General features: G+C 37.0%; 1 protein-coding gene across 1 annotated transcript; it reads right to left on the bottom strand.

Annotated features, from left to right (window-relative positions):
- Positions 1–716: 716 nt before the first annotated feature.
- On the bottom strand, positions 717–1,697 carry CPXCR1 (CPX chromosome region, candidate 1). Its single transcript, XM_004685885.1, has one exon. The coding sequence runs from the start codon at positions 1,695–1,697 to the stop codon at positions 717–719; it is 981 nt and encodes a 326-aa protein (XP_004685942.1).
- Positions 1,698–27,701: the final 26,004 nt, after the last annotated feature.

Here is a 27,701-nt window from a genome sequence, read left to right as displayed (position 1 = left end):
ATATATAGGGAAATGTAAAATTTGTGTTGTGATGGTAGGCAATGGTAACTTCAAGACAAAATGATTTAAATTGTATGGTACCATTTTAATAGCTATATACTTATATGTCAAATTATTTTATCTCTATCAAATTATTTTTATGAGTTTAAGTTTTATTTTGAATCATCAAAATTATTACATAAATATGACATTTGTGACACTTGAAAATTTCCTAGGTATATAATTTTTATCTACTTGTAAGCATACAATGGAATTTCAAATGGCTTTAAAATGTTTTTTATTGAATTTATGGAGAACATGTTTTACAGCAAATGTAGCAGTCTCTGGAAGTACACAGTAGGACTTTGTTTATCCCTCCAGTATGTTTACTATTGTTGCTAAGATCCTGTAGATTTGTTATTTGATAATATTAATTGTATTCATATCTGCAGAAATATGAGAAAGTGCAAACTTTTCCTTTTTTCAACTGCTTTCTTAATACAGATCAGTGTGATGGTTGATGATTGGTTTTGTAGTAGCACAGGAGAAGCAATGGTTTCTTTGTAAGTTATCCTCTTTTCAAAGGTGTTTTTTTTTTAATGATAGATCCTTTAATTTATGTTCCATTCTGTAGCTCCAAGTAACACTAATAAAACATGTTCATGAAATTTTATCTCAATTTGTCAGCCAAATTATTTTTTTTGGAATTTTAATTTTAAATTTCATCCCAGTTTTACTTAATTCCCAGGAGAATTGCAGTAATGCTCTCTAAATTCAATCAAATTGTTGAAACTACTCCCACAGATGGGGCAGAGGTATTTCCAACCATTATTGATGCGTATGATCACAACTCTCATGTTATGAAGAGTTCTCCAATGAGCCTCAAAAACTTTTCTAATAAATGTATTTTGAATCTGGGGTCGTGGAACATAGAACACAGGCCTCACAAAAATGTGGAGTCCACCTTTCCCCTTGCTATCATTCGGCTTGAAAAGTTTTCCTACTGCTATTCTCTCAATGAGGGGATGCTGATAGTACAACCTCAAAGGTCTTCCAAAAACTATGGCTCTCTCTCCTTGTGTGAGGGCATTTGTACGAGGAAGTAATGCTGCATATTTTTGTTTCACCCAGGTGGTATTTTGACGTCTGGTGGCCTCAGAGAAATGTCTCCTGCATAGCAGACAGAGAATCATTCTTCTTATCTCTTGGTTGCTAAAGAATGGAATTCTCAATATAGTTGAGAGTTGGAAAGGCATTTTGTTACTTAGGGTGCGATAACATAAATCACTTACTTTTGTCTCTATTTTTCTGGAGTGGATTCTTGCTCTGTCAGTTAAAGGATTGTTGTTATCATTGTTTCCCAATGGGAAACTCAGATCAGTAATTCTCCCTAATTCCCTAACCCCAGACATAAAAAAGATCAATTTCTGAGGAATGGGGATCTGAATTAGAAGGGGTTCCTCTTTTAAATCCTGGGAATCCTTTTCAGTCTTCTGTATTTCAGACTCATCATTTGTTGCTACTTCAGGGACACGATGTTCTTGGGAGCTTGCTGTGCCTAGCTCCCTATTCATAGGGGCGGTTTCCACTTCAGACATTGCATTGGGATTAACAGATGAAGGCTCTGTAACTGTACTACAGTCATTTGGAGCCTCGCTTTCTAAATTTTTGAGATCTTTGTCAGCTGAACCACTTTCTTCTTTGGTAGGAGAAGACATCCTGGGGGCCTACTTAAGAAAGTAAACAAAGATCTATTAAATGGAGGAATGTTTCACTTCATAAGAATTCAGTTCTTTAATCCTGCAAAAGAAAATTTTGATCTTTCTTAAAACACTACATACTTTATCAGAGTCACAGGCCCACAAAATAAGAAAAACATAAGATAGAGGAGAAACAGAACTTCTATCAAAGAGTTGTTCTCATCACTGTGTTCTGGAAGTTACATCAATTTGGCGTATTATAAACTTGAATTCAGCTATTATCTGAATGTGCGTTAATATGTAGCCCAATTATTCCTTTTTTAGACTGTGGATTAATTGAAATTGTCATTTAATAAGGTAGATCTGAATTATGGATGTGGGCGTTTAAAATGAAATAAAGTAGAATGTATTTGTTGTGCTTATGTATATTTAAGACAGAATAAAGACAGTTGTGGAAATAAAACAGTTCAATTTGTGTGAAAAGCAACCTATTTATTCCTTTGGAATTTTTCATTTTCTAGTTATTTTATCTGTTCTTTTAAAGCAACATCTATACTAAGAAAAACTATAAATTATGTGTGGGGAGGGAGAGGCAGAATAGGTAAGAGAGTTCAAAATTAGTGAAGTGTTAACTATGAGTCGTTTATTAAGATATTTTTCAAAGTTACCACTCACTTTCATTATCACTGTTTCAGTCTAATCAAGTTGATAATCACCTCATGCTTCCTTTATTGCTGTTAGTAGCTGATTTCCTTCACTCAAAACTATTGGTTTAAACTCCCCCTTTTATCTATTTCATTATCCATGGACCTTATCTGCTTAAACAAATTCAGTGAATACTAATTCTCTGAACTATGTATTTAACACTCTTGTCTATGAGGAAATTTTGATTATTGGGAACTTTGAATATTGGGAAAGCTGAAGATTTCTTCAGAGTTTACAAGGATGGGGAAGTTTCTTACTGAAGACAATGGTGGATAGAGGCAAATCCAAAAAGGCTGAACAACAAATCTAGAGGAAGTTGAGGAATTAAAGTGTCTTTCATTTTCTATGGCTACCTTCTATGAGCTAATCCAGATCGAATCTATGGACTGGTCTGCTTGATTTAAAAACATAGAGCAGTGCAGCCATTTATATCATACTGTAGTCTCCAGCAGTCCATAATCTCATTCCATTTTCCCTGTTTAAATTTTGGAGTGCATTTCCTCAGCATGATTTTCTGTCCTGATACTGCTTGTTTTTTTTTTTTTTATAATTTCATATTCACGCTGAAATAAATTTAACCTTTAATTTCCCCCAAATTTGACAATTTAAGTGTTACTATTTTACTCTCTAATTTTGTTTTGTTTCTCTTGATGTGTTTCCAATGGGATTTTATTCTGTTCCACACTCTACTGCTGTTTTACGAAGTTCATATAATCATTCACTCTTCATCTTTCCCTACTTTTTAGCATAGTATTCTTGTTACAGAAACAAGGTGCTATAGCTATACCTATAAGAGGGGCCCCTAGAAGTGCAGTGTTCAATAGAGGACAAGTCGTCTCACTTGTGTGCAAAATTGCAAGATAATTTAGGCTCAATGAGCTACAACAATAGGATTTATTTTACAAACGGGGGAACAAAGAGCTTGGAGTAGCCACAAGTGGCCCCATAGTGTTCAGACATAAGCAGAGTGACAGTCACCTGTCAACAGTGTTGGACTGCACTGGCCAGTAGTAATGGTCACTATTGGTTACCCAGAGGTGGTATCAGAGACACCAGGTCATAGCTCTTTGTGAGTTGCTGGACTGTACTAACAACAAACAGCTCTTTTGGACACCAAGTCAAGGCCTTTGGGGCTTTCTTTAGGCAACATCAGAGACAGGCCTGGAAGCAGGTTCTGTGGTCCAGTCTCTGGAACTATCTGTGGCTTCTCTCACTCTGTCAGGGTTTGGATGCTAAATGCTTATTCTTCCCCCCACCGTCCCCTCTTGGATGGCAGCTGCTGGTCCTTCTCCTTTATTATGAGACCAGGAACAGAGTCCCCCAGTTTCTCTGGCATTGCCTTATATCCCCTCTTCTGGGCTTCCCATCTACAAGTCTGATTGCAGTGTTTTCAATCCTATTGCTGATTGGACCATTTAGCACCAATAAGCTTAAAGCTTGATCCTGATTGACCCATACTATGATCCAGACACCAAGTAACTTTTTATAGACCCAACCTGCCTTGATCTCAAGGTAATCCATAGAATATTGGGCTGGAGGAATCACAGCCGGACCCAGCCTGTGGTAGAGCAGCAGAATGAGAAGCCATCTCACCACCCTGCTGCTGATGCTCCTGTCACTGAGGGAGGTGCCAGTTTCAATGTATCATGTGATAGTTCACTACCCTTATGCTTCCTTTATCCTCATCTAACTTGTCTTTGCTACAACTTTACCCTTTCTAACTTTTATTTTTGTCTCCTTGCCTTTTTCCCTTCCCCTTCCTTTTTGACACTAGAAACTTCATGATGTTTGTTGACTTCCACTAGTTTTTGAAACTGTTTTACATTGTCTGTGATATCAATGTCCAATATTTATTTTTATTGTGCTGACTTAATTTGCGGCATGTTTTATTTTCAAATTACCTCCATTTTGTTGAAAATTACTGCATCTTCTTTCTAACTATTAAATGTAGGCACTCATCAAGATTTATATCTTGACAATGTAGCTTATTTCTTAAGCATCTTCATACAATCCAAAAATTTCAAGGATTTACTTACTGCTGAACTAATTGAAGTAGACTTATTCAAGGTTGACAAATATAAGCTCTCTACTAAGATATCTAAACATCATCATAGTTATAATCAAACCAAGAAAATTATCAGTCTGCATTTTGAAATATATGTAAAATAATCAAATTGGACTCAGATATTTGAGGAAAAACTCACTGGCTGCTTCTCAGTAAGGCTGAGATCCAGTAATTCCGTGAGAACTGAAGTTATTGAAGGTCATCTAGATCTTATCAGATTCACTCTGAAAATAGATCAATATTATTTTTTAAAACAGATGGAGACTATTCAACCCCTGTACCTCCTATATTCATACTCATTACCTATTCTTCTGTGCCCTTTGGTAAATATTTTGCTTCCACGTACCAGACTAGCTGTGAGATTCTTTGTTCCCTTCCATAATCTGCACAGGCATGCCATCTAAGACATATATAGAGCCTATTTTCATATTTAAAACAACTATTAAGATAGTGGGTGTAATTAAAACTAAAAGTTTGTCCTCTGCAAAGTATCCCCATCAGAAATTAGGGTACTGGGCCTCCCTGGTGGCCTGAGGGTTGTCTCAGCACTATAACTGCTATAACCTGATTTCATCCCCAGCTAGGGAGCTAACCCACATATGGTATAGCAGAACTTTATTGTATCACCCACTGCTCCCCTCAGCAGTGCATTTCAGTAAATCTGCCTATTCTGCTCATCTGTGTAGTAAATCCTCTCGTCCACCTTCACCACTGGCCTACATCCCAATACTTCTACATAAAAATAATAATAATTATTATTAAAAAAGAAGGAAATCTGTGTACTTAGGTCCATTATTGATCATCTAAAAAATAAGTCCTCTTTGATATTGCATAAGAAGAACATGGAGCATTCTATTGAACATCTTTATTATTATAGTTTAATGCCTGTGTTATATTTGGAAATAGAAAATTCATAGTTTTTCTTCATTTTTACTTTCCTAATAGCACAACCAAAAACATATGTACTTATTTAATCAATACAGTAATACAATCTCCTCTCTTTTTTCTTGTACTACATTTATATTTGATATTCTTTGCTCACCTAGAACACACACACACACACACACAGAAAGCAATATTTCTACTGTTTATTAGACAAAAGTCAACATTGTTACGTTCATAAAGATAAATGTAATATGCCTGGCAATTTCTAAAATCACTTCTAAATTTCTAAATACACATTTTAACTTGGCCTCTGGATCCTTGAGAAAGTACATTATTAGTTATATACTACGAAAGACTAATTTCCTTAAAATTTATAGAAAATAAAATTTATATGCCAGGGTAGATCTTCTCAAATATTTTCTTTCTGATTCAGATTTTTACATACAAGTCTGCTTGAAATTTAAACACGTATGGAGCTTAAAATGAACCTGGCTATTATGAAACATTCTAAGTCAAATTCAAGTAGCCTCCATAATGAGGACATTTTGTTTATATTCTAATAAAACTATTGTCCATTGTCCTTAGTGTCTGGTAAGGTTGTTTGTTCCTTTCCCACCAAAAATATTTGCACGCCAAATTGTATTAATGACTCATCAGCTCAGTCAAATCTTGTTAACATGAATTAACTGTCCCATTTTTCTCCTTTGAAAAACTCATCAAAATAAACTTTCACATTATCTTGGATAAAATGTTGTCATCTAATATATATCGGAAGAACTCCATGTACTTATGAGTATCAGTGAAACCCTTTACCATCCCCAAACCCTTTTACTAAAGAAAACTCAACCTCCTCTGTCCTCTCCAATTTAATTTTACCTTTAAAATGATTGTGTCACTGAAAACTTAATGAAAAAAACGAGATATTTCTATATTTGAAACATATTCACAAATCATTTAAACAATTTTGAAGGCCCGACCAAAGGAACAAGTCTCAGAATAGCATTATATCAAAAAAACCTAAGTCAATCAATCAAAGCAAATTTCAGTATTTTATATGCTGTAAAAAGGATAGGTAGACTCAGAAATACTTAAAATCCCTAAAGTTTTCCTTTTTTCTTTCAACATACCCTCATCTCCGTTCTCAGTAGTACGAATTCCTTCGAAAGATGTGCTTCACTTTACTAGGTCCAACCTGTTTTCCTGTTTCCCTCAGTCTCCTCCCTCTTTCCCTTTGTAACACTCATGGCCATTATGACTGCATCATAGTCATATGCACAGAATTTGGAAACCTAGCAACCAGGCAGAGCACATTGCAAGTGGCAGAAAAGCAAGTAACTGAAATGGCGATTAGAATAATTTTAAATGACAGTGAGGAGTACAAATATTGGGAATACACACACACAAATTCATAGTTCTTACCTGATCACAGAAAAAAATCCTTATTACATGGTGTTCTCAAGTTTGCAACAACATAAAATAATTGTTAGATAAAGTATAGGAATTCATTCATGCTTGAATTTCAGACAGAATTTTAAAAATATATCTATGTACCAAATATATATATATGTACATATGTATACACACATGCGTACATATGCATATATGTGTATGTGTGTGTGTGTTTGTGTATAACAATGGCTGGAGATACACTTGTACTAAAATATGTTTATCTCAAATTAAAATTTTACTGGAATTACTGTATTTCTATTTATTAAATATAAAATCCTACATGAGGTAAGAGATCACTGATTGTTATATTTTACTAACTAGGTTTGCAAACTGATCTATCTATATATAACTGATCTATCTATCTCTATCTATGTATCTATGTATCTATGTATCTATGTATCTATGTATCTATCTATGTATCTATCTATCTATCTATCTATCTATCTATCTATCTATCTATCTATCTATCTATCTATCTATCTATCAGTAGATACACAAAACTTCCTTTACAAAGTTGTGATAGGTTTTGTGGTCTTTAACAAGGACTATTACTTGTGCTCAAGAGTTTGCCAGTGACATGATATTCATTCCTCTTGCTCTAGTTTTGTGTACCTCCACAAATAAGTTTTTCAGCTCTTGCATATTTTCCTGAGAGGCAGACCTCTCCTGACCCACCCACTACTCCCCTCAGCAGTGTACTTTGTCAATCTGCCTGTTCTTCTCCCTACTCTGTCTCTGGTGAATCCTGTCACCAACCCTGTGCCTCTGGCCTGTACCCTAGTTCTGTATGCACAAATAAAAAAAAAAAAAAGATAAAAAGAGTCAGGATGACACTATATAATAATTAAAGTAAAGTAACCAAAAAGTGATTTATATTTTGTTCTTTTAGTGCAAATGGTTAACACCAGTGGTAGATAATTTTCGTTGAAAAGTTATTTTATTGCTCAATTTTCATTCACAACAACATACTTTAAATATTCATTTTAAAACTACACACTAAACTGGTTAATTGTTTTTATTAGTTTCTCTATAGAGTTTTTAGGGTTTTCCATGTAAACCAACCACTATAGAAAGCTGTTTGGAGCTTTCTCAAACTGCTAAAAATGGAGCTTACATATGACCCAAAAATATCACTCCAAGGTGATATCTACCCAAAAGACAAAAAAACATTGATTCAAATAGACATCTGCACCTCCATGTTTATTGCTGCTTTATTTACAGTTAGAAAGACATGGAATCAATCCAAATGCCCAAAAGTAGATGACTAGATTAAAAAGAGGTGGTACATATACACAATGGAATATTACTCAGCAATCAAAAAAGATAAACTCATACCTTTTGCAGCAACATGAATAGAACTGGAAGGGATCATCCTTAGTGAAATAAGCCAGAAAGAAAAATACCGGGTAGTTTCACTCATAGCAGGAGCGTGAAGGACCAGGCGGGAAAATAAAAACAATTGTAATAAAGAAAAAAAAAAAACACAGGTAACCCAGAGACATTATACAGGAGTGGATTGGGGAAATGTGCATGGATTATATTGATGGCACATGGGTGAATTGGTGGTGAGCAGTCCACAGGGATTACAACTGAGATGGGGAAAGGCACAAAATGATGTAAAAATAAACTAATAATAATAACAAAAATGTTTGCACATCTTAAATGTTTGAGGAAAGCCAGCATGAGTTAGGTACAGAAAAGGTATAGTATTACACCAACCTCAATAGCTGCCATTTTATCTATTTCCCATGTTGTTACTTTGACTCTGTCAAATTTTCATTTTAAGGATGAGGCAATGTTTTGCAGAGTTTTTATTTTTCACTTTTTGGAAAATCATTTGCCTATCAGAGGAAAATTGAAGTTGTTCTAGTTTCTCCATACCATTATTAAATCATTTGTTTATTTTTCCACTATACAAACATTGTCTCTCATCCAAGTTTATATCATGGACACTGTCTAAATATACCTTGTTATTTACTTGATTTCTTCCTGACTTTGCAGACGTGTTAGCTCCATCTTGGGACTTCTACTTTATTACTTGCCACCTCCTCCTGACATCACTTTCAAATTTTTTCTGTCCTTCCAATTTCATTTAAATCCCACTGAAGTCTTCCAAATCCCAGCAATTGGAAATGACTTCTCTATCCAAAAAAAACTTCAGTACTGGCCCTCCCTGGTGGCGCAGTGGGTTAAAGCACAGCACTAAGAAGCTAAAGCCACTTCTGCATCAGTTCGATTCCCGCCTGCCCCGGAGGTGACCACATGGCGTGGCAGACCTCTCCTGACCCGCCCGCTGCTCCCCTCAGCAGTGTACTTCGTCGATCTGCCTGTTCTGCTCCCGACTGTGTCTCTGGTGGAGCCTCTCGCTGCCCCTGAGCCTCTGGCCTGTACCCCAGTTCTATATACACAAATAAATAAATCTTTAAAAAAAAACACAAAACTTCAGTACTATTTAACACACTTTCTTATCAGTACTTTATCTTATAGTTACATGTGTAGACCAGATTAGAACTTTTTCTTAGACAATTTATATCTGCTGGATGCAGGAAAATAAAGTCTGCTATTCATAGATCTCAAGTTTTGCAAATGTAATAACATTTTGCTTTGATTTTCATTTCAAGCAGTAACAGAACAATGAAAAATAGATGTTTGAGAAGAAAATTATTTCAGTGAAACCTCTATCTTGTAATGGTATAATTCTGTGAATCTATAATGGCTTTATAGTCACAGAGTTGTAGAGTTTGCTCAATGATAGTTGTCTATAAATTAAATAACAAATATATTACATGGAAGCAATGTGTTTTGTTCATATTGTAAATGTTTTTAGTTAGCCCTTCAGTATTTCACTTTTCAATACTGAGAGAATGGTATATTTGAAATATATTTTCAACATCTCTCCAGATTGCCTAAAACTAGTATTAACCCATGAAGATATATATTCTGGATGATTTATTGGTGGATATGGTCTGGTAACATGCATATGGTGTGCATATGTTGTGAAACTAAACCTAAAAATCAAATACAGTGTTGTAAAAGAAGTTACTTCAATAATAATAATATTGTAAAAAACAATAGAAAGGTCGTAAGTCTTGCATTCATACATAATCTTGAAGGTATGTTTCCTTAATGGCTTTTATGATTCTGTTTAGTGAAAACTAGTTTTAAATTTCCAAACTGACTCCTGATGTGTTGTGGATCAAATTACTGAATTACTTAGACAATTAAGAAACAAGATGAGGGGCCTCCCTGGTGGTGCAAGGGGTTAAAGCTCAGCACTATGAAGCTATCTGCAGCCACTGCAGCATGAGTTCTATCTCCAGTCAGGGAGCTACCCACACTTCTGCTGTCACACCTGCTGCTCACTCAGCAGTGTATTTCAGTCAATCTGCCTGTTCTGTTTCTGTTTCTGGTGAATCCTCTTACCCCCACATCCCTGGCACACACCCCAGTTCTTGTATGCAACGATAAAAAAAAAAATCTTTTAAAAAAAGAAGCAAAATGTCACAACATTTTTTATCTAATTGATCCATTCAAACTTTAAAAGCATGGAGGTCAAAACTACTATTAATTCATTATTAGCAATGCAGTTGTAGACATCTGTAAACAGAGGAAAAGTAAATTCTTTTTTTTTTTAAGATGTATTTGTTTATTCGTACAGAACTGGGGTACAGGCCAGAGATGCGGAGGGTGAGAGGATTCACCAGAGACAGAGTGGGGTACAGAACAGGCAGATCGATGAAGTACACTGCTGAGGGGAGCAGCGGGCGGGTCAGGAGAGGTCTGCTGCGCGCCATGTGGTCTCCTCCAGGGCAGGCGGGGATTGAACTCATGCAGAAGTTGCTTAAGCTTCTTTGTGCCGTGCTTTAACCCGCTGCACCACCAGGGAGGGTCCGCAAAAGTAAATTCTTAGTAAATTATCCTGGGAGATCTCTTCTTTCAGCTTAGGAGTGATGTCTTATAATATAGACAATAATATCCTGAGGATTAAGAATCCTGAATAGAAATTAGCTGTTTAGCTTTCGGAAAGTTTCTTCCCTTGACATTTTCTCCTCTGCAGAGTGAGATTATGAAACTTGCTGTTTTCTAATGTTTCTTCCAGTTCAGTCATTTTAAGTCTCCATGCTTGCAAAAACAGGAAAAATACACCAAAATAGTTCCATATTATTCAAATATTTTTAGAAGAACAAAAATAGTCTTATATACAAATATAAATTGTTTTTAAAAATCTTACACTTCTTTCCTTTCCTGTGATACAATGAGAAAGGAGATAAAGTTTGCTAAATAAAGTAAATAAAAGTAAGTATAAATCTAAGAGTTGATTTACATACAAGGAAATTCCAAGAATTAAATAGATGAAGAAATTTGCTCAGAAGTGTATTTTTTTTTAAAGATTTATTTATTTGTGCATACAGAACTGGGGTACAGGCCAGAGGCTCAGGGGCGGTGAGAGGCTTCACCAGAGACAGAGTGGGGAGCAGAACAGGCAGATCGACTAAGTACACTGCTGAGGGAAGCAGTGGGCGGGCCAGGAGAGGTCTGGCTCGCCATGTGGATCTCCTCCGGGGCAGGCGGGAATGGAACTCATGCGGAAGCGGCTTTAGATTCTCAGTGTTGTGCTTTAACCCGCTGCGCCACCAGGGAGGGCCTCAGAAGTGTATTTTAAGAGAGTTATAGCCAACTTCATGGGAAAGATCCAATATTGCCATTAAACTGTGGATCCCTTAAATGTAGTTTTATACTTTATACATCAAAGTAAGAATAAGCATATTGAGACATGAGGCCTGGACAAACAACTCAATGCTTCTATCAAGATGGACTTTGAAAAAAAAAAGATGGATTTTGACAGTCATTCAGTCTGTGAAAAGATCATTAATAAGCTGTACAAAATGCAATGGGTGTGCAGGTTCACCCTTGAATATCAATGCATAATGTGTAATACCATTTATGACTCTTGTTTCTCATGTAGTGAATGCTTTGATTAGAGTTTTGCTATATAGATGTCAGAATGATTCGTGGTGATTCATTCTGCAGTTTTAAAAGTGTAGACTCTTAACAACCAAGAATATTCCAGGTATATGTGGTATTTAGGAACTTTTCTTGCTCCAACATTTTATTTTATTTTATTATTTTGCTTTACTGAGGTATCATTGGCTTACTACGCTGTATATGATTTAGAGGTACAGGATCTTACCTGTTCAAATGTGTCTTACCAAACCACACTATATAGAGCAACAAGGAACCCGCATTCTCTACCATAGATCAGGCCCCTACACACCCTACTCTCCACCTACCCCCTTAAGCTACCCTCTGGTAGCTTAATTATGCAGTCATACTTGTAAGACTTATTTTTGGTTTTGATAAATAAAAGGATTCATTTATTCATGTATACAAGAACTGGGGTTTGGGCCAGAGGTACAGGGGGTAGGTGAGAAGATTCATCAGAGACAGTGGGAGGCAGAATAGGCAAATCCGTTGAAATCCACTGCTGAGGGGAGCAGCAGGGGAGGCAGGAGGGTTTAGCTGTGCCATGTGGTCACCTCCCTGGCCAGGCCTGCAGTGGCTGCAGATAGCTTCATAGTGCTGAGGCTTTACCCCTTGTGCCACCAGGGAGGGCCTTTTTATTTGTTTGTTTGTTCCTCTCTGCTATTTATCCTTTTTTGTGATGACTTACTTCCCATAAAATTATCTCCTCCAGTTTCACTCATGTTGCCACAGTGGTAAAGTTCATTTTTTTTTTGTTATAGCTGAATAATATTCCATATATATTATGGACACATCTGTCCTTGGGTACTTAAGTTATTTTCAGACATTGGCAGTTGTAAAGAGTACTGCAAAGAAATTAGGAGTGCATATATCCCTTTGAAATAAAAAGTTTTACTCTTTGGATAGATATCTAGAAGTGGGAGTTCTTTATCATATACTGTCTCTATTTTTAACATTTTGAGAAACCTCCACTGTTTTCTATAAGGGCTGGGCTAGTCTCCATTCCCATCAGGACTGTATCAGGGCTCTTTTCTTTTCTCCACATCCTTGCCAGCACTTGTTTTTGTTTATAGACCATTCTTACAAGTGTGAGATGCTATTTATTTATGGTTTTGATTTGCATTTTCCTGTGAAACATGATGATGAGCTTATCATTGCCTAGCTTTGGCAATGTGTGTGTTTAGATATTCTGCCCATCTTTTGATTATTTTTTAAGATTTATTTTTATTTATGCATACAAGAGCTGAGGTGTTGGCTAACGATGTAGGGGGTGAGAGGATTCTTCAAAGACCAAGTGAGAGAGCTGAACAAGCAGATCTACTGAAATATAATTCTGATGGGAGCAGAGCAGCTGGTGAGACCGGAAAGGTCTGCTAGGTCAGCTCCCTGGCAGGTGAAGTGGTTGGCTATATAGCTTGATAGTGCTGAGACTTTAACCATTGCTCTACCAGGGAGGCCTCAAGTTGTTTGTTGTTGTTGTTCAGTTGTATACATTCTTTGGTATTGAGCCACAGATTACTTTTGGTATAGATTTCCATTAGACATGCCACCAAATTTTTTTGAAGTCACATGCTCTTCAGAACCAATGCAATTTTGGGTTCCTTGACTAAATAAAATGCATTATCTTACTGCTTCATGAAAGTCTTTCATTTAGTGGGGCAAACCAAAACATAAGGATAAAAGTAAAGCTAATATATAGCTTGCTAGCCAGGTTTCTAAATGGTGGAAATAATTATTTGCTGCCTTATTAGTATGAGATCTCTTCACAAAACCTCAAATCCTAGAATAAGTGAAAAATAACTTTTTTTTAGAAAAGGGTCTATTTAACCATTTTAAAATAAGATTTCCTGATTTTTAAATTTTTGTTGGGGTGTATAAGTACTTCACGTATTTTGAAAATTAAACCATTTTCAGATATGTAATATGCAAATAACTTCTCCCAGTCTGTAGGTACTTTTTTCCCTTCAGTTCTGAAAATTTCACTTCTTGTTTTTAAATTTGGATTCTTTTGACTTTTTCATTCTTAATTGTTTTGGCTAGTACCTCCAATATTGTGCAGAACAGTAGTGATGATTGTGGAATCCTTGACTTATTCCTGCTGTTTGTGGACATGATATCAGCTTTCAACCATTGAGTATGAAGTTGGCTGCGGGTTAGTCATAAATGGTTGCTATAATATTCAGATAACTTCTATTTATTCCCATTTCATGGAGTTTTTGTTTTGTCATAAATTTGTGCTGAATAATGTCAATTTTTTTTTCTTGTCTACTTTATCTCCCTTTTTGATGATGTGGTCAATGGCATTGATTGATGTACATATGTTGAACTAGGCTTAAATCCATGGGCTGAAGCCCACCTGATGATAGCAATTGCATTGCTTAATATGACACTGTATTGATTTGCTAGGATTTTGTAGAGTGTTTTTTCTATCTATGTTCATCCCAGATATTGGTCTATAATTTTCTTCTGTTGTAATGTCTTTGCTTGATTTTGGGCTCAGGGTAATGTTGTCCTTATAGAACGTGTTTGGGAATTTTCTCTCTCTTAGATATTTTTGAAAAGTTTGAGTAGGATAGATATTAGATGCAAATCCTAGAAATAGCATGTTTGGTAGAATTCACTAGACAGGACATTTTGTTCTTGGCTTTTGTTTTTAGGGTGCACCTTTGTTACTTTTACAATTTCCTCCCTTGTGATTAGAATGTTCAAGCTGTATGTTTTATCCTATTCAAAGTTGGGAGGTTGTATGAGACTAAAAATGTATCCATTTTTCTGTTGTCCAGTTTGTTTGCATATCGATTTCTTAATATGTGCTTGTGACCCTATGTATTTCTGCAGTATCTGTTGTAATTCTGCTTCTTTCATTTCTGATTCTATTACTTTGAATTTTCTCTCTTTTGCATAAACCTAGTTTAGGGCTTATGAATTTTGTTTATTTTTTTTCAAAGAAATTACTTTTGGTTTCATTAATCTTTTTAACTGTCTTTCTGTTTTCTATTTCATTTATTTCTTCTCAAATTATTGCTCCTTACATTGTACCCATGCTGAATGCTTTTGTTCTTTTTTCTATTCCTTCAGCCTCAGATTTAATTTGTGATATCTCTCTCTCTGTGAGTGTACATATGTTTGTGTATGTGTTAATATGGGCCTCTAGTGCTATGAACATTCCATGTAGTACCACATGTAGAGCATTCTATATGGACTGGTAGTGTCTCTTCCTATTTTTATTAGTCCTGAGACACTTTTTGATCTCTTCTTTGATGTCATCATTGACTCAGGAATAGTTCAGAAGCATTTTATTTAGTCTCCATATATCTTGATTTAGTCCAGGATTCTTTTTTTTTTTTTTTTTTTTAAAGATTTATTTATTTATTCATACAGAACTGGGGTATAGGCCAGAGGCTCAGGGACGGTGAGAGGCTTCACCAGAGACAGAGTGGGGAGCAGAACAGGCAGATTGACGAAGTACACTGCTGAGGGGAGCAGCGGGCGGGTCAGGAGAGGTCTGGCTCGCCATGTGGTCTCCTCCGGGGCAGGCGGGAATCGAACTCATGCAGAAGTGGCTTCAGATTCTCAGTGCTGTGCTTTAACCCGCTGCGCCACCAGGGAGGGCCTAGTCCAGGATTCTTTGTGTGGTTAATTTCTAGTTTTATATCACTGCTGTCTGTGAAGATGCTTGTTATAATTTCTATTTTAATGTATTTTCTGAAACATGTTTTGTGTAACATGTTTTGTGTTCCTGTATATAATCTGTTCTTGAGAATGATCCATGTACCCATTAGGAGAAAATATATTCATTTCTTTTGGAATGAAAAACTTTAAATGTTCATTAAGTTCATCTGGTCAAACACTTCATTTAAGACCTTTTGTTAATTTTCTGCCTAGACCATCATCACTTTGTGTCAATGGTATGTTGAAGTTTTTGACAATAATTCAAATTGTGTTGATACATTATTTTAGGTCTGTTAATAGTAGCTTTATATAACTAGGTACCTCTTTTTAGGTGCATATATGTTAATAAGTTATATCTACTTGGTGAATTTTTATTTTGATCATTATACATGTTTGTATTTGGTCCTGATTACTTTTTTCAGTTGAAAGTCTAGTTTATCTGATATAAGAATAGCAGGTCTTTGTTTTCTTCCTGAGTCATTAAAATGCATGAGCTTATTTCAACCTTTTGTTTTTGTCTTTTGGCTTTCTACAGGTCTTTTGCATGCAAAATATAGAATGCTGAGATGTGTCAATCCACTTTTTGTGTTTTTGCCTTTTGATTGGTTAATGCAGATTATTCACATTTAGTGTGATTATTTATAGTGTTCATTATCAGACATTTTTACATTTTTGATAGTTTTCTTTTTTTTTTTTAATTTGCTTCTATGTGTGCTTTCTGGATGGTTTTCCTAAGTAATTCTTTCAATATCTTTCTTTATTCAATGTAGGCCTCTATTCTGAATATTTTGGTTAGTGGTCGCCATGAGAGTTTCACTTAAATTCCTGTGTCTTAAGCCTTTTATGGACTATTGTCTGCTCTCCAACATTTAACTACATAGGGTCTGTCCATTTCTTCCTGTTATTGTTTTATTTTTGACTCATAATAGTCTTGCTCATGCTTCAGGTTTCATATTCCTTTTGCCATTTTGTTCAGGAATTTAAAGAATGTATGGATTTTGTTTAGTTTTGTTTTTTCTTTGCAGAAGACCTCCTTTCAACATTTCTGAAAGGACAGGACTCTTATTTTCAGTTTGTCTGGAAAAACCTTTATTTTACCATCATACTTGAATCATATTTTTGCAGGATAGGGTATTCTTGGATGACAGTTCTTGCTTTTTAGGATTTTGAACACTTATCCCACTGTTTTCTTTCCTGAGCATGTCGAAGTTTGGGGGGAAACCTAACGAAAGCCTTTGCAAGTTATATTTTATTTCCATGCTTTATATAATTTAATTTTTTCTTTATATTTTCTTTTTGATAACTCGGCAATGATGTTTCTTGATGTAGGTCTTTTTGCCTTTAAAAATTTTAGTGTTCTCTCTGCTTTCTTGACATTCATGTTTGGTTCATTCTTCAGGTTGGGGAAGGTCTCAGTCATCATGTCTTTGAAGAGATTTTCTGCTACCTTCTCTCTCTCTTCATCTTATGGAATCTGAATTATTTTTAAGCTTTCTTTCTTACTTGAATCTCATTGTCCTTGTAGATTTTCTTCACTTTTCCTTTGTCTCATTTCTTTCTTTTTTTCTAAATGGATGATTTGCTCCCTGGAGTCTTCTGTTTCTTTTGCCAGTTTACTTCTACTTAAAGCACTTTATCAATTTTTCTACATTTTATTCAGAGTCTCTTTTTGTGAGCTTTTGATATATTCAATCACTCTGATGAACTCTGTTACTGGATCTCTTTTCTAAGATTTTGCAACTGTTTGTCAGACTTTGACTAACCTCCCAGTAACTCATTTAGAATTTTAATATTGTCATTTTGAAATATTTGATAAGTCCTCTATCTGTACATCTTTCATGCTTGTTCCAGGACTTGTGATCTCATGTTGCTTTCTGATCATGTTTTCTGATGGCCTTTGCTTCCTAGGCATGTATTTTGCCTTATTTGCTATTTGTGTGTGTGTTTGGTGCACTGTGGTCAGTTTTGTTTCTCTTCTTAGTTTATGTTGTCATGAGATATGATCAAGGAGGGATTCTAGGGCTTTAATCCTCAATCTCAATTTAAGGAGTGAAGCTGGTCACCTCTCTCTTCTCCTTTTGGCCCACAGAAAGCTGTATTCTGTGCGTAGGTTGTCTTACCTTCCCATCCCACCTCCCTTCTGCTACTTTATGCCACTGGTCTTGATTTATGATGTTTGAGTCTCCCAGTGGGGAAATGTAGGTCTGACCTCAAGACTCATTTCCAAGACTAAGTTGGGCTTGACAGACAGGTGGTGTTCCCAACTGTGACAGAAATGTTCTACCTTGTCACTCTGGCTGCCAGCATTGGCCATTGTTACCCTGTCTCTACCTCTGCTGTAGTATCTGCAGGACTGCAAGGCCTGTGTGTTGTATGTTTACTTTCTCAAGTCCTTCTCTCTGTTACTGGACCTTTTATAGAGTCTGATCTCATGCCCCTGGCATCTCTTTGATCTCTTTTAAGGGAAAGGTGGAGAGAATTTTGGTGCCTGTGCTTACCACTTACTTCCAGATTTCCCACTTCACACCTGCACCCGCAGAGTTCCCACTGCCCATGTTGGGCCCATGCCCATGCATGTGTCAGCGAAGTTCTTTCAGGGAATTTTGCAATACCCAGAGTGGCCCCATCATGGTTTATATGGTTGATCTCCTGCCCCATGTTTCAGCAGGTATCTAATCTTCCAGTCATGTTTTCTTCACTTGCTCCTTCTCCTTCCAATCAGTTGACCACCAACCGTAAAGATCTCTGTGGGAAAGTCCTGGGACTCCGTTGGTGAACAGTTTCTGGGTCTTCCACTTAACCAATGTTATATTTGATAGTTGTTTTTAAGGAGGAGGGTGACCCCAACCTCTCTATTTTACTATGTTGTGGCTGGAGTCCACTATTAAGTCTTTGGATACATTCTCTGTTCCATTCTTGCCCTCTCCTTCTTTTTCTGAAATACATATTACCCTTATGTTCCTCTCCTAGTAGATTCACATAGTTCTCATAGCATTTCTTTAAAATAAAAAAAATTAGTCTTTTTCTTCTTCCACCTGGATCCTTTTACATATTCCTATCTTTCAGGTCACTGGTTAGAGGCTCCATTTCCTTAATTCTGTTTCTATCTATTATTTTATTTTTAAGCCCATTCATTTATTTTTTGCTTTGCTTTGCTTTTCTGAGTTATATAACTTTGTCTTGTAATTTCTTCTGTTTCTTCAAGATTCATTTTTGTAGAAATTTTGAATTTCTGTCACTAGATAGGCCTTTGCATGTTTTTGAGGTTGGATTTTGGACAGCTGCAATGCCTTATTCCCATGATAGTTTCAGTTGTCATGCGTTATTTTTGTCTGTTAACTTAAATCTTCCAATTTCTTAAAATATCTCCCATCCAAGTACTAACCAGGCCCGATCCTGCGTAGCTTCCAAGATCAGACAAGATCAGGTGCATTCAGGTTGGTATGGCCCGTAGACTAAATATCTATAGCACCAGTTCAGAGAGCTGAACTACTTTTTATTTAACCATAGGTGGTGCCATAGTCTGATTTGGTTATTAGGATTTTCCATATTTCATATACACCGAGACTTGTTTTTACAGTTATGTCAGCAGGATCAGAGAGGGTTTGGGAGGGGTCTTGCTCCTTGTAGAAATGTACTGGGAGACTTGTGTTTGTGTTACCACAAAACACACTTCTCAGAAACTACAAATGCAGGACTTCTCAGTCTGTGCAATGGCAGCATAGTTCATGAGGTCAATATTAACCATGAAGTGTGGAAAAATGGGGTTGTCATTTAGAGTTTTTTCTCTGCTCCATTCCTTTCTGAGAACCTGAGCTGTGAAGCACCACATCTCCTCCATATGAGTTTTCTCTCCAAGAGTATGTGCCTCTGCACTGTTTACACTATTCCATCCTCAAGCCCCTAGTCTTTTAGCAGCATTGCTGTCCATGTCCATGGGTGTGGAATTCCTTCAGCCTCCAGGTATCTGCCTGCTTACCTCTAGTTCAATGATGCACCAATCTCTTCTGTATCTCCTCTGTGCAGCCTGTTATTCTCTGATGTGTATAGGTTACTCCATTTTCACCTCATGGAGGTTTATCTTGGTATAGTGGCCCTCTAATCTATGCTTATATTTGAAAGTGAAGCAAAGAATCTTCTTGATCACTATCTTGGTGATGTACCTGCAGGCATACAAACTATTAATTGTATTAACATCATTTCCTGGTCTTCCTTTTTGAGAGCTTGGGTGAATATTTATTGTTACTACCTGAATTCCTTTTATTTTATCCTCTTCCAATCATCAAATCATAGGAGACCATATATTTTAGTACATTTTGACATTCAAATGTACCTTAATTTTTATCATGTATAAAGAACACTTTTAATTTCCATCTGCTTTTCAGTTGTGCTAGTATATGAATATTCCTCTGATGTGGCCCCAGGAAACTCAGAGATGACATAGTTGAATGTTTCTCATCTAATGTGAAACATATCCTCAAAGAAAGATAAGGGTGGCTGGGGAGAAATTTTAAAACCAAAAGGCCAGTAGAGGTCCTTTGTAGATACTAGTGTAAGGCTTATGTAGAGAATAGAACACAGTGATATCAAAATCGAACCATTTATCTAGAAACAAAATGAGTGACAAATATAAAGCAGATGTATTTGAGTTGCCAAGAAAACAAAAACAATTTGATAGCTATATATAGCTATATAGTGTGTGTATATATACATATACTTATATAATTGTTAATGATAGATTGCATTGTTGCTAAATATATTAGATGATAGAGAGATAGGTAGTTATAGAGGTTGAAAGAGATGGAAAAAATACTTATTGCATGTATGGACTAAAGTCTAATTCTACTACTAGGGATTTTCTTCACCCTAAGTACATTACTAGCAGACTCAGAAACTTTAACTCAGCAACAATGTTAGCTCTGAAAAAGCCATGTAGCTAACCTGCACAGAGAGTTCCACCTATCAAGTCTATCTCCCTTTCATGCTGTGAGTTGTTAGAAGACCCAGAGATAATTGCCCACCTGCAGAGCGTGATCCTCATACCTGCAGGAACATTTTTGGGGGCTAACTCCAGGTCTTACATACTCCAACACAGAGATATCATTTATCTCTGCAGAATAAAGGGTTCTTTTGAGATGATAAGCAGTGTGCCTCCTTTATCATTAACTGAAAGAATGTTAGAATTTCATCAGATGTTTTTGCTAGAGAAGCACTCTATGTTCTTTCTGTGCAGGAAGGCCATCTAGACAAAAGTATATAAACTGAAACCAAACTTCGCAATGACAAGACTAACATTCAGAAATCTGAAATTTGTTTTTTCACGGGTCTGGGTCCTCAGCTTTTTGTGGATAGCTCCTTTCATGACCTTCTTTTTTTATTGAATTAATGAATTACTTTCACAAAAGTGATTATTTCACACAACATAAGTGATTGGTGCATATGATTGTGGAGATTGAGAAAAGTCATCATCTGCCATCTGCATTGTGAAGGTCCCAGAAAGTTGTGGTATTGCTCCAGTCCAACCCCAAAATAATGGTATAAGTATGGTATAAGTATCAGTCTGAGGCTAAAGGCCCACAAATCAGGAGCTCAATGTTTAGGGCAAAAAAGATGTATGTCTAAACTCACGGAGAAAGAAATTCCCCATTATTTTACCATTTATTGCATGAGAGTTCCTCAAGGGGTTGGATGATCCCCACCATTACTGGTGAGAGCAATAGCTTTGTTTTTACGCAGTCTACTAATACAAATAGTCTCTTCCAGAAGAAAATAATACAACCAAACCTTTCAGACTGGAAAGAATTTTTTACCAGCTATCCTGGTATGCCTTAGCCCAGTTAATATGACAAATAAAATTAACCATTAAAAATTCACTACTTTTTATATGCAGCCACTTAAACACACTTAAAATCCAAATAAAGACAATAACAAAGGCATCATTCTGCCTAATATGACACAATAATACTGAGTGCAACCAAAAATGAATTAATCTCTTCCCCCAAGGAGGAGATAGAGAACACATAATTCTTTTTTAATTCTTCTGCTGATATCCCATACTTAAATACTTTTATGTAAAATTAACAATTATTAAATACTCATATAAAGTCAGTGTATCTTATGTTACATGATAAGGGAATAAGTGAAACAATAAAACATGAATATTTAAATAATGTATGTTTATATACACATTAATGTATTCATAAAAATTAAGAGAATATTCTAGTGACAATTAGAGTACTCATTTTGCTAACTACTCACATATTTGTAACTGGTATTTATAACATCCTTCTACTACACATTGTGGATTCTACTTGCATTCAACAAGTACCTCAGCTTTTTGTGTTTTTTTTCTCCCCTTGTCAGTGACCCAAATTGTCACTGCTGATGGCCATATGCCATTTATAGTCTCTGTGGACTGGGCTGCTGGTATTTTTCATTGACCCTTAATCAGAGGGTATGGCAATAATAAGGAAATTCCTGAAAGGTTTTTTATTTTACCATTTATTTTTGCATTCCATGCATACTCTTCCTTACCTCCTTTGTGGAATATTAGAACAATTTCCCTTTGTGGTCAGTATCAGTACCCTGGTCAATAAATAACTCCCTTCTTTGTTTGTTGATTCAGAGACATTAGCAGGCAGACTTAATTTCCAGCTTAATGGATTCATTGCTGTGTCCTTGGATGAATGCAATCCTCCCTTTAGAACTAACACTGCTAGATAAGCAGAAGTTTGCTAAGATTTACTTGAGGATTTTCGCATCTATATTTATCAGGGATTTTGGTCTGCAGTTTTCTTTTCTGTGTGCTGTCTTTGTGAGTTTTTGTATTAGAGTAATGTTCTCTTAGGGTGTGTTTGGAAGTATCGCTTTCAGTTTTTTTTAAAGTATTTGGGCAGGATATGTATTCGTGCATCTTTGAATGTTTGGTAGAATCCATTTGGGAAGTAATCTGGTCCTGAACTTTTGTGTTCTGGGAGGATTTAGATGTTTGCTATAATTCCATTACTTGTGTTTTGTTTGGGTTTTCTTTTTCTTGTAAGTTTAGCTACAAGTTTGTTTTTTCACAGAACCAACTTTTGGTTTTGTTAATTTTTTATTTCATTTATTTCTGCTTTAGCTTCTATTATTTCCTTCTTTCTACTATCGTTTTGGCTTGTTGCTTTTCTTCTTCTAGTTCCTTGAGATGAGAAACTGAGTTGTTCATTTGGTTTCATTTTTTCCCTTCCAATCTCCATGACCCCTCAGTTACCTTGGTGAATGACTCATTCCCAGCGTAAACTCTATGGGAACCCAGCTGCCATGACCACAATCTAACAAATATCCAAAACAGTGTGAGGTAAAGACTCATGCCCAGAAGAAGTCCCAACTACAGTAGTGTGGACCAGCAGATTTTTAGAAGTCTGAACTCAGTGTGCAGGCAGAACTGCTTCTTTTTAGGTAACCGCTGGAAATATCTATGGCAAGACCTTCTCTTTGGCTTGTGGTCAGCTGTTTCCTGAGCCTTCAAATCACCTTCCTTTTGTACATGTCTGGGTCCAAGTTTTCACTTTTTGTAAGCACACCTGTCATACACAATTTGGGGCTCACTTTACTCTGTCTGACCTCAGCTAAATACATCTGCAAGTTCTCTATTTCCAAGTAAGGAAATTCTGAGGTAGTAGAGGTTAAGAACTCACTGTAATTTTGATGAATTTTGATGGGGGACACAATTCAAACTATAACACTGTCTGTCTTCTACATGTAGTAGGTCCCTTGTTTTTGTAATTATTAACACCAGTGTTAAGTAGGATGGATTTTCTACCCACAACAGACCATTTTAGGATACCAAATTGATATTAATATTATCAATATTAATGAAATCATTCATTTTACTCACATTTTATTAACTGTATATTTTCAACTCCATCCTTCCTGATGTAGGGACACAAAGCTATTTCTACCTGTTTTTTTTTTTTCCTATTCCCAGATTACTAGCAACTTGATTTTGTACTGGCTATATATGTTTACATACCACATTCACTAATCCCCAACTCAGGTATATGGGCACTCAAGTGTGAGTCAAGTCATACATTCAAAGCAATTTGCTAATGTTTAGTGCACTTCTTTAAGCATATATATATATATAAACCATAGTGTTATTGGTACACTATTCACTGTATATTGAACCCAAACACCCTTCTAATCATGCAGGAGCTTTTTCTCAGTCCTCATAAAAGATTTGAATTCATTCTTTATTATGCCATCAGCAGAATTCAAAGCACATAACCAAATGGATCTCAGGACCAAAGTAAAATGTTGAAATACTTCAAATAAGTATTTGTTTAACAAATACTTTGCTTGACAAGTGCAGTTTGTTTAACAAATATTTGTTAAAATTAGATATTGGGGGGAAAGTGATAGCAACTGGCTTAAATAAAAGGATCAAACAATTTCATGTGTTACAGAAAATAATTTAAAATATGCTTGGAAAGAATAGGCATTTATATTACTTTTTCACTTTATAAAATGTCAAAAAATAGGGTTTCTGTCTATTGTTTCTATTTCTATTATCTCATGCTGCCATCTAGTGTGAGACATTGAAAGTGTAGTTTTTACTAAACATTACAGTGCTTATTAAACAAGATTTTACAGAGAATGATGTCTGAAAAAGATCCTTTTGTGTATTTTGTCTCAAAGATTAAAGATATAGGAAGATGTCTGAGTCCAAAGATCTAATTACATAACTGGATTCAGTTTAGGGAGAAAAATGTTCATAAGATTATATATTATTAATCTAGCTGTTTTACTTTTCTTCAATTCAGTTGCAGTAAACATGTTTACCTTATTAAAATACAGCTGTAGATTTTATTCAACAGTGGAAGACTGATTTTTGTTCCTATAGTAAAATAGGAAATTTGCTTTGCATATTCTTCTGTTAACAATACTTAAAGTCACTGAGGCCTAGTATGCCATATGGGAAATAATAAAAGTATTATAAGAAATTTTTTGCTTCACCACAGGCTTAACTAGTTCTTTTTAAAAAAGATTTATTTATTTATGCATTATACAGAACTGGGGTATAGGCCAGAGACTCAGGAGCGGTAAGAGGATTCACCAGAGACAGAGTAGGGAGCAGAACAGGCAGATCAACGAAGTACACTGCTGAGGGGAGCAGCAGGTGGGTCAGCAGAGGTCTGCCTCGTCATGTAGATCTCCTCCGGGGCAGGCAGGGATCGAACTCATGATGAAGTGACTTTAGCTTCTTAGTGCTGTGCTTTAACCTGCTGCGCCACCAGTGAAGGTCCTTAACTATTTCTTACTGTAGGCTCTCAAACTACAAATTCATTTGCTTATATTTGTAATTTTGGGGCAATTCAACTGTAGTTAAGTTATGGCATTATGTAGTGAGATACCATGGCAAGTAACAGTTACTCTTATCTATCTTGTAAATACTAACTGCAAAATTCTTCTGCACCGACTACACATGAAATACACTGTTCCTGAAACTATGGAAATTTAAAAGACCCCAAAAGAATTGCATTTGAATACCCTAGCATACTTAATAATATTTCCCCTTGGTGGTTAAATTCATTTAAAAATAGCATCAGTTCTCCAGCCCAATATTGCCTCAGTGTATTTCCTATCAGCTATTATATGTGAAAATATCTTTCAGAGTCTATGGAACATAGGACAGGTACAGAATAAATGCTCTTTCTTAAAAGTTATATGGGAAGGCATTTAACTATAAAAAGCCCCAAACACTGAAACATTATTAAAATCAGTACAATTAGGCCCTCCCTGGTGGCGCAGCGGGTTAAAGCACAGCACTGAGAGGCTAAAGCCACCTCCGCATGAGTTCGATTCCCACCTGCCCGGGAGGTGACCACATGGCGCGGCAGACCTCTCCTGACATGCCTGCTGCTCCCTTCAGCAGTGTACTTCCTTGATCTGCCTGTTCTGCTCCGCACTCTGTCTCTGGTGAAGCCTCTCACCACCCCTGAGCCTCTGGCCTGTACCCCAGTTCTGTATGTACAAATAAAATAAATCTTTTTTAAAAATCAGTACAGGGCCCTCCCTGGTGGCGCAGCGGGTTAAAAGCACTGCACTGAGAATCTGAGGCCACTTCCGCATGAGTTCGATTCCCGCCTGCCCCGGAGGTGACCACATGGTGTGGCAGACCTCTCCTGACCCACCCGCTGCTCCCCTCAGCAGTGTACTTCCTCGATCTGCCTGTTCTGCTCCCTACTCTGTCTCTGGTGAAGCCTCTCACCTCCCCTGAGCCTCTGGCCTGTACCCCAGTTCTGTATGCACAAATAAATAAATCTAAAAAAAAAAAAAAATCAGTACAATTATTATAAAATTGCAAGTGGTTGCAGCCGGAGTGTTGGTCACTCTAAAACAGTTTTGTTGGTGGGGTAGGGTGTAAGATGCCTGAGATTGAAGTTGTCACCCAGGACAGCAGGAGCTGTCACTGGAATGTGCAGAGAATCTGTTGTAGTTCGCAGGTTACCAGGGAAGCTGCTTGGGGCAGTAGGTGTCTACTGGAACTAAGGCAAGGTTGGATCCTAATTTTGCGGGTCCACAAAGCACCTGGTGTTATGAGAATTGACGGGCACCGCGGTGGTCTGGGATTCTGGGGTTAGTGGGCTTGCCTGGGACGATGAGTGTGAGAGTGTATTGGGGGGCATAGTTCATAGGCACATCTAGGTCCCGGAGTCAAGAAGCATACCCTGAAACTCACGATTGCCTGTGCCTACTAGCCACCTGGAATTGATAGAGCTAGCCAGTCCCTGGTGGGCTGAGAGCCAGAGTTTTCAGAGTCCCTCTGATAACTCGGAATGGTGGCAGCTGCCTGGAACCACTGGAGGTTATGGAAATGGACACTTTAGGGGAAGACTGGGTTTGTCTTTGTAAGAGCATCCTGGAAGCTACCTAAGTTGAAGAAGATGTCTGAGGCCCCTGGAGTTGTTAGGGATCGGGTTGAGACTAGGTGCTTAGAATCATGTGAATCCAAAAGTATCTTAATGTCACAGGAGCTGCTGAGGCCAACAGGTGATGGACTGAGCTGGGGTCTAGAGTTTTAGGGCCTGTGGGGGGTCTAGTGTTACAGACATTATCTGGTGCCTTGGGAGCTGCCTGGGGTCACTGGAGCTGGCGAGTGCCAGAGTGAGATGGGGCTTAGATTTATATAAGCCTTGGTGTGTAGTGGCAAAAACATTGCTTGGGACTAGGAGACCTTGCCAAGACCAGGGTAAACCAAGGTCAGGGTTCCCCAAAATCTGCCTAAAATCTGGTATCCTGGGATTCATCAAAGACTGGAATTGTCAGACATTTGAGAGCTATGGGGGCCTAGGTTACCAGTATCCTGGTAGTCCTACCTAAAACTATGGGAAATGCCTGAGACTGGAAATAAGAAATGCCAGAATGAGCTATGAACATGGTTTATGATAGCTTGGTAGGGGCCTTAACATAGAAACCACTTGGGATGCTGGAATGAGCGGGAGACTAAGTTCATGGGAGCCCACTTTGTATCAAGGAGACCATTTGTGACCATCAGCGTTAGCAGATGCCTTCACATGAGATGGGAGCTTGCATCCCAGAGCAAGTTTCTACAGGATTCACCTTGGTTGCTGAAGTCTGCAAGTGCAGAGGTCCCCAAGGGCCTCAGTGCATAGAAACCCACAGGAAATATTACAAAGGAAACTCCCTGGGCATATGCTACTTGCTGATGCTGGAGGAGCAGTGGGTGCTGGCAGAAAAGCTGGTGTCTGAGTTCATAAAAACTCATTGGGAATTTGGTGCTAGGGGTGTTCTTTGGAGCTGGTGGAGGTAGGGAGAGATGAGAACACTGTATGGGCAGGATCCACCTACAACGGCAAGAGTCAGCCTTGTAGTGGCAGAACAAGGTATCAGAGGTGAAGTTGGTCACACAGTTTGTTCTCCTTCCACAGGAATGTGCCTCTTCAGACTGGAAGGAAAATGAAGTAATGTGAATCTATCTTTCCTACTTTTCAATCATTTCTGTTTCACTCAAGTTTTATAACATCTCACGTGAAATCCTGCCCCTTACAAAGGTATTGTTATACAAGGACAGCTGTCAGTTGTTAAATTGCTGTTTGGTGGGGGAGTGCTGAGGGCAGGAGTCAATAGTAGAAATTTCTAGTCACCATTTTGTTTGATGTCATTCTCTTCAAAGATCTCCTGATTGTGTTTTATTTCTGATTTAATTTAAATAAAACTTGGGTAGTGAGACCCTCTATGAGTCTCATCTCTGATAAGATCCT

Source organism: Condylura cristata, unplaced genomic scaffold (genome assembly GCF_000260355.1).
Source record: "Condylura cristata isolate star-nosed mole 26May11 unplaced genomic scaffold, ConCri1.0 scaffold00019, whole genome shotgun sequence".
NCBI classification, from domain to species: domain Eukaryota; kingdom Metazoa; phylum Chordata; class Mammalia; order Eulipotyphla; family Talpidae; genus Condylura; species Condylura cristata.
The sequence above is the reverse complement of the archived record's forward strand: the minus strand, read 5'-3'. Positions and strand labels throughout refer to the sequence as shown.